A 7,867-nucleotide genomic window follows, 5' to 3' on the forward strand; every position below is an offset into this window, starting at 1 on the left:
ACTTAAAACTTTAACAGGCGTTGTCCTGTCTTTTTTCCCCAGGACTCCCCAACTAACAAGCTGCTGTATGCCAAGGAGATCCCAGAGTATAAGAAGAGAGTGCAGTGCTACTACCAGCAGATCCAGGATATGGCACCTCTCAGTGAGCAGGAGATGAACGCTCATCTGGCCGAGGAGTCACGAGTGAGTAAAGCATTCAGAAAGTCCCCGTGTGTTACTCATCTGTCTCCACAAAAGCCTGCAATCACATGTAGGTCAGATTGTGGAATTTAATCTAATCTCACACTTTGATGCTCGTCTTGTAGAAATACAGAAATGAATTCAACACCAACCTGGCCTTGACTGAAATCTACAAATATGCCAAGAGATACAGAAACCAGGTAAGAATTTTTTCCTTTACTTGGCTTCTCTGTTTTTGTGATTTCAGATTTAGATTAGATATGTTTGAATGCTAGAACCGGCCCTTCTTTGGCAGCCACAGAACCTCAGACAGGCCCACTCGCTGTATTAAGTTTCACAGATGGCTATCAGAGCGTGACATATCAGTGTGGAAGATCACAGCCACGTTGAGAGATGTAACAGACTGTAGGCAGACTCGCAAACTGTCACTCAGTGTTCTGGTTAAATATCTGCCCTATATTGCTGTTTTTCTTTTGATAAGTGTCAACAGAAGGTAAACAATCAGATGCGAACTATCTTCTGAGCAGCAGCCTCGATTCACTGTGTCCAATCATCTCTTTCCAGACCACAGATACCTTTCACTTTAAGCAAACATCGTGCTGTTTACCCTGTCCTTATCCAGCACCCCTATCTGCTTAATGACGCCGTTAAGTTGCTCCTTCATATCTCCTGTTTCGCTTTGAACTAGCCCTCTTCAAGCCCTTGCAGTCCTCCCCCATGTTTCCTCGCTGCTGTGACTATTCTCCAGAGAGGCTTAGTCAGTGGTGACTGTGCCTTAATGGAGCACCCTCATGATAATACCGTTTAGCTGCTTTCTTCTGTCATGCTACTGTACTGACGTGGGCCAGGGGCTTAGACTCTGATTCACAGAGCTCTGTGAATGGCCCCTGATTGCCTATTCTCTCACCCCAGCTCGGTTCGCTCTGCCTCGTAGCACACTGTCGCTAAGAGCCCATAAATCCCACTGACACGGTGACAACTATTGGGCATGAAAAACAGAGCAGATGTGGGTTTTGTAAATATGTGAAGAGCAAACGCTTTTGTGGTGTGGAGGCATGCGTGAAGGCATGAGAAGAGGCTGAAGCACTTCACTTGTTCCTCTCCTGCTCAACTTTCTATGTCCAGGCAGGTGGCTGATTTCCTCCGCCTCTCTCTCTCTCTCTAGACAGATAGATGCATGAATGCTCGACAGCCACCGAAAGTCATCTTTGTTGTGTTTTTCTTCTCGGTCAGGTGGTGAATGCTCTGGAGTCAAACCCCACTGCACGTCGCACTCAGCTGCACCACAAGTTCGAGCAGGTCATTGCCCTTGTGGAGGACAATATCTACGAGTGCTGCAGTGAAGCCTGAACCTGCCAGTCTTGCTCACCATCTCTTTCTCCTGCTGCCAGCTGCCTTTCTCCCACCTATATGGTTACTTGGGAATGTCGGTTACAAAGGAGCTATCCTTCATAAGTGTAATTATTATTTCCACAGACTGGAACAAGGGTGAAAAGTGGCAGAGCAAAGGACTTGAACCTGTCTCTCAACCTCATAGATTTCTGTCATGTTCCTCCTCTCACCCGGGGACAAGCCAAGCATTTTTCCCCAAATCTTTCCCCATGGCACAGACACAATTCCAGTCTGGCTCAAGCATACTTTAGAGGGAATGTGTAGGAGCTCAGAGGTGAGGCTTTACAGTTACTGGGACCTACAGTTAGCCCTGGTGGCGATCTTAACGCACTGAACCCTTTTCTTGAGGGAACGAGCCAATGATGCACTGTACTGTAATATAATGTCCATAGCAATATTTATAGATGTGTTATAATGCTTTCAAGTGGCCTGTTCATCAGGATTAGTATGATCGTCATAAACTCCTCCCATTTCCTAAAGCCTGCAATGTTCTCAGGTGTGATTGATGAAGATGGGCGACTGACTCCCATTGGTGCTTTGAACAATATATCCCAATGTGCTTTGCAGGTTGATGATGGGTCGGGGAGGATGGGAGATAAGAATATATAAGACTGAAATCCATGAAATCAAATGTAATGTAGTTCACTGGGAAGAGCTGCATCAAGTAATAAGTGTTGATCAGTGTGTTTGTAAATGAATGAGTATTATGTTGGAATCTGATCAATTTAAAAGAGGGAAATTTACATTTAATGAAAAAAGAGAGCTCAATATAATCTGAGGAGAGGCTGTAATTGTGATGCCAAATGACTTGTCAGAGTTTGTGAAATAAATTACAGTATTTAGGATTTTAATGTGTCTAATGATGGCATTTGTTGTACTCAGTCTCCATGTGCTTCACTTCTGAATACATTACAGCAGAGTGAGGTTTAACAACATTTGAAAACCATTAAGATCTGGCTTTCCACCCAGAAAGCCCACGAACTAGCATCTGGAACTTCTCAGAGCGCCTCGTAAATGTTCTCATGAAAAAGCAAGTAAGGGAAAAGTCATGCAGACATTTAGCTTTGTTTTTATTGCAGGACACAAAACAACTTCCACAAATCCTAGCCTTTACGCAGTGAACAAAATAACAATATCTCCATATCTTCTTAAGACACACGCTGACATTCTGACACCCATTCAAATACATAAATATCCACCACTCACGCGCACATCCAATCTCTTGCAAGAGGCTCCTTCTTTCTGCAGAGGCTCTTTTCAGGTCCGTTTGTTTACACTCATGTCTCAGAAGACACCGAGAGGAAGCTAACATCTCCGCTTCGACACAACAAAAACAAGAGGAGAGACAGAGAGACCAGAGGAGAGAATAATCTGGTGCATTAAAAACTCATCTGAGATATCTAAGCAAATGAATGCCTAATTTCACAAAAGTATGCATGAAAGTGATTGTTTAAAGCGCATGTTTTGTGGAGACGTATAGCTGCAACAATTAAGAGTTGATGTGGATAAAATTATACAATGAGGCTTGGTGAATTAGATTTTGTGTGTTTTAGGAGCTTGGATGGTGTTCAGTTGGATCGTCACCAAGATGACACCCTCTTGATGCCAGGTTAAAATCTGTGAGACCAGCTGAACACACTCCATGATTAAATGGATTGAAAATACACATGCTGGCTCTTGAGTAAGTCGGTCCCACCGAAGGTGCAGAAGTGGCACTGTGGTGAAGACAAATGGAGAGGTAATTCAAGAGGATTGGCCAATAGAACGTAGTGCTGCTTGGCGGTGGTGGGTCCCCAGGTGAGCAGGGACAGATGGGACGGAGAGGGGGAGTGAGGGGGCACAGGTCAAGCGGGGGCCACCTGGGTGGAGGAGACAGATGAAGTCTGGGATTTGGAGACAGTGGCGGAAGCTTCGTCGTCTCCAAATGGGTTCTTCCCACAGCACACCGTGGTGATCATGCAGTTTCTGAACTGGAGGCCACAAAGAAGGAAAAACATGAGAATCACAGTGAAGATACCTTCTGTCGCTGGTAGACGAAGCATTTAGATAATTTAATTTAAAAAGAAACTCTTACAAACAATAGTCCTATCAAGTGTGTACATTCAGCAGAGGAATGTCCACTGCTACTAATATTTGTTGCTTATCTTATTATTCCATTAATACTGATGCAACAATGCATAAATAGCATTATACTGTTGTAGCTGCTCGACCTGGGTCTAGTTTTAACACCTTTAGATGCATTTTTTTTTTTTTTTTTACTGTAGTCTTTGTTTCAAACTTGAAGGTTCTCTAAGATTATTACAAGATAGAGAGGAAAGTGAGATGAACAATTTAGTATTACAAAAAGAAAACAGTTGTATGTAGAAGTCATCCTATCGATTTATCTCAATTTTTGCACCATTTTTACCTGTTTGTGCCCTCATTAATTATTTAAATCATCTGAGAAGTTTGAAATGGAATCCTTAATAACCCACAGACGGCTGAGATGTGACAAGTGGCCCCGGCAGTGCTTTTTTATAAGAGGTCACAGCCCCAAATGGCTGGAAACCACTAATCTAATCTTCAACAAGGCAGATAATTATGGCAAATTAAGCTTACAATATTCCAATATATAACGCAGGGGAGTAGAAGGAGTTAGATTATATTACTATCTTCAGTGAATCTCTCTCTTACACAGAAAGGATATTTTCTTGACATACTTGTTTGTTTAGCAGAATGTAGATGACTGGGTTGTACAGAGCAGCACTCTTGGCGAAGAAGGCCGGAGCAGTCATGAATACTGGCCCGAACTCTGTTCCCTGATTGGCAAAGATGTACCACGCCACACTGGCGTAGGGCACCCAGCACACCAAGAAAGAAATCACCATGACAATAACCATGCGTGTCACCTCTCTCTCGGCTCTCTGGGTGGTTTCAGACTCCTGCTGCTGGGCTGCAGCCTGAGCACAGACAGATTCAGGTTATTAGCTTAAAGGAAACACTGATCCAGATGTACACAAACAGGTCTAGCCCATCACCAATAGTGAAGAATATAGGATTAGGCTACCAAGGTGGCTACAAAACAACCACTTCTACAATTTAGTCACGTTTTTTCATATTACAAATGTGAAACTTCATTTGTTTCACAATTGTAATAGCTTCAAAATAAAGCCATAGTTTTCGTCATTAACTACCTCTTCAATTATGCAAATTGTGTTGGCATTATCAGATTTTAACCTGCAGAGATTCTTTTTTTTTGACCACATGGGAGTAGCAGAATTTGTGAACATAGAATTGATGTTTTTGGTGGACTTGTCATCATTCATTCGAGTACTCTTGACTTTCTGTCCACCTGGTGAATGTCATCAATGTCATTGTAGATCTCTTTTTGCTCTTTGCTAGCCCAGTGTGTGCCTTGATTGTATTTGCATTATAGACTGTAGACTATAGTTGGAACACTAAAATTTAACATTAGCACAGTCCAATAGGCTAATGCAAAGCACCTACTTTCACAAAAAAAAGAAAGGAGTGACATATTTTAAGCTCAAGGAATTAGCCACCAGACCTTAGGCTAACTTGACCAAACATGCTAACGTAGCCAAATGTGCTAACAGAACAAAGAATTGTGTTTCCATGGTAGCACATGGTTCATATTTTCCATTTTTCTTTTAATATTTTTGGAGCGAGCAATGACAAAGGAAACTGGATTTTCCTAGCAAAAAAGTCACTGCAAGTGCTAAATTATTTTACCACGCACAAGTTTTTCTCTGGAGCGAAGGCTGCTAAGTAGTTCACTCTGGCTGTTCATTCAGCCATTTTTTTCTTTTGTTTTTTTTTTTGTTATTTTTAACTCAAAATAATTTAAACAGACTTAACAGCAAAGTTGCTTAATAGCACAAATTTGCTGTTAAGTTTTTCAGTCATGTAATTAAAGCATGACTGGCAATTAGAGCTGACACACAGCTAACAACTGTGAAAGCTGCTTTGTTTGCAGAGATAACTGCTGCTTCTTTATGCAAATAAATTAGAGCCACAAATTGGGAGTACGGGTCTCCTACCACATTTGAGGGAAATATTTGGCCATTTAGTTGCTAAATGTTCTTTTAACTGCATGTATCTGGTATTTGGTTCTGAGCAAACAGTAAAGATAAAGACTAAAAATCATCTTGGAAGATCTGCAGATTCAGAGGATCTATAGATCACAACACTACAAGCAACGCATTTCAAATTGTTTGTATACACAGTTATTGATCATAGCTGTTTAATTAAGAACTTCAGCATTGTTTTAAACTACTAATGATTGCTAATACATTATAAATATGGCTATAGTATTATTAATGAGGGCATCAGGACGACACAGTGAGCAGGCAGACTGCCCCTTAGCCAGAAGACCTGGGTCTAAGCCGCCATGTTGGCAATGATGTGACCTCCTGAAGTGTCCTTGAGCCACTAAATCCCCCACATCTCCAGAGACACTGTGACGATCTACCCACCTTGTGGAGGTAGTAAAAAAAAAGGGGGATTTCTCTACAGGGATAAAGAATGTATCACATCGTTACTATTAATATTGCATTGGCAGTGGTGCTCCTACCGCTCGCACGGTGCAGAGCAGGCGACTGTAGCAGAAGAAAATGATGAAGAGGGGGATACAGAAATGGAGGACGAACATATAGATGACGAATGAGGTGTTGTTGATCTCAGGCTTCGGAGTGTAGTAGTCAATTCCACAGGAACACTGCATTCCCTCTGGGATGTACCTGCAGCCACACATGATAATAATCTAAGAATTTCCATCAACACCAGTACACACAGTATTGGATGCTATCTGTTTCTGAGTACATGTGCTGCTAGTGAAAAGAGTCATTTCCAAGGTGTTTTTTGTGCAGATGATCAGTAAAATTTCTATATAGATTAAAAGCCGGCTAAACACAGTCTAGACACTGAAAAGGACAGTACCTGGACCATCCTAAGAGAGGGGGAGCAGCACAGGTCAGGGCCATGACCCATGTTAACGCCAGGCCAGCGATGGCGTGTTTCTCCCCAAAGCGGAAGTTGGTCATCGGTTTGCACACCACAATGTAGCGCTCAATAGCCAACACCACCAGAGACCAGAGACCAATCTCTCCTGTGACATAAAACAAGGGAGGTGTGAATTTTAGTACAGCAAATACACAGTATCTTTGCTTGATATTAAACATTATATTACATTTAAGTATTTAGATGAGCAAACTTTCTCAAAAAATACTAAGGGCAGTTGAATTAAAGTGCAATTTGTTTTGAAAGTACACACAGAGTCTCTTACCTCCTAAGGTGGCAAAGAATCCTTCAATATTGCAGCCGATGACACCTAAGGTGAAATATCCATGCAGAGCTGTGTAGAGAGTAACTGTGAAGCCCCCGACCACCATAAAGAGGTCGGCCACCGCCAGGTTGAGCAGGACGTAGTTCAGAGGGGTCCTCAGCTTTTTGTGCTGGACAGTGACATAAAGGGTGAGGAAATTGATGGGGAAGGCAGTAATGATGAGGAAAAGCATGTACGCAGCCAGGAGAGAGTACTTCCAGGGCTCAGCCAGGTAGTACTGAGGGAACTCAAATGGGCTGCGCACCACCCCAGTTTTGTTAGACATGGGGACATAGAAGTTGGGTCCTTCTGTGCCATTCATAGCTGCAGCTGCTGATGTCTTTTCTTCCTCTTTGAGACCTCGACAGTGGATAAAACAATCTCTCTTCTTGGAGTAAAGTGCTGGGAGGGAGTCTTGTGGTGCAGCTAAAGTGGAAATGAGGGACAAAGGATGGACGGAGGGACGGATCTTGTGCGAATAAGATGTTATCTGCTGCCCGCTGAGGAGGTGCAGCACCTTTTAACAGGCTGGTCGGATTAGGGCCGTGAAAGGAGCATAGTGTTAGCAGAGATGGAATTAAGGCACTCAGACTGAGTCCCCCTCATTTACTTTCTCTCTCTCTCACACACACACACACACACACACACACACACAAGGCATTACAGGTGAAAACTCCAGAAATAGATAGGCAGTATGTTAAGCATTTTCAAGGTGAGAGGCTACATCCATGGTTAACCAATCCCCATCATTACTGTCATACGCATCAGTGCTGCGTTGGAATGAGAGGAGAGGAGAGAGCAGCAGGAAAGCCAAAGAAACCAGTTTGTCTGTGACTTGAAGCGTTCAGAGTGGACAAACTACCAATGAAAATTTTCTGGAGCAATCCAACTTATTTGCATCTGTAAAAGCTTAATCCCTAACCACTGCATAATGCAGAGCTCGACTCAGGCTTGAGTGTAATCAGAATGAATGGC

General features: G+C 42.7%; 2 protein-coding genes across 2 annotated transcripts in view; one reads left to right on the forward strand and one right to left on the reverse strand.

Moving 5' to 3' along the window:
* The window catches only part of plxnd1 (plexin D1), a 69,591-nt gene extending 67,168 nt beyond the window's left edge, over positions 1-2,423 (forward strand). The window contains exons 34-36 of the mRNA XM_023273126.3: positions 43-183; positions 306-380; positions 1,414-2,423. Of these exons, the coding sequence (XP_023128894.2) occupies positions 43-183; positions 306-380; positions 1,414-1,530 (333 nt within the window). The 3' untranslated portion in view covers positions 1,531-2,423. The remainder of the gene's footprint in view (positions 1-42; positions 184-305; positions 381-1,413) is intronic.
* A 202-nt stretch (positions 2,424-2,625) lies between these two features.
* Positions 2,626-7,403, reverse strand: LOC111570385 (rhodopsin). The gene is made up of 5 exons (XM_023273124.3): positions 6,854-7,403; positions 6,508-6,676; positions 6,143-6,308; positions 4,272-4,511; positions 2,626-3,542 (listed from the first exon to the last, which is right to left on the reverse strand). The coding sequence occupies exons 1-5, from the start codon at positions 7,212-7,214 to the stop codon at positions 3,417-3,419; spliced, it is 1,062 nt and encodes a 353-aa protein (XP_023128892.2). The 5' UTR covers positions 7,215-7,403; the 3' UTR covers positions 2,626-3,416.
* Positions 7,404-7,867: the final 464 nt, after the last annotated feature.

Source organism: Amphiprion ocellaris, chromosome 8, assembly GCF_022539595.1.
Source record: "Amphiprion ocellaris isolate individual 3 ecotype Okinawa chromosome 8, ASM2253959v1, whole genome shotgun sequence".
In the NCBI taxonomy this organism is placed as follows: domain Eukaryota; kingdom Metazoa; phylum Chordata; class Actinopteri; family Pomacentridae; genus Amphiprion; species Amphiprion ocellaris.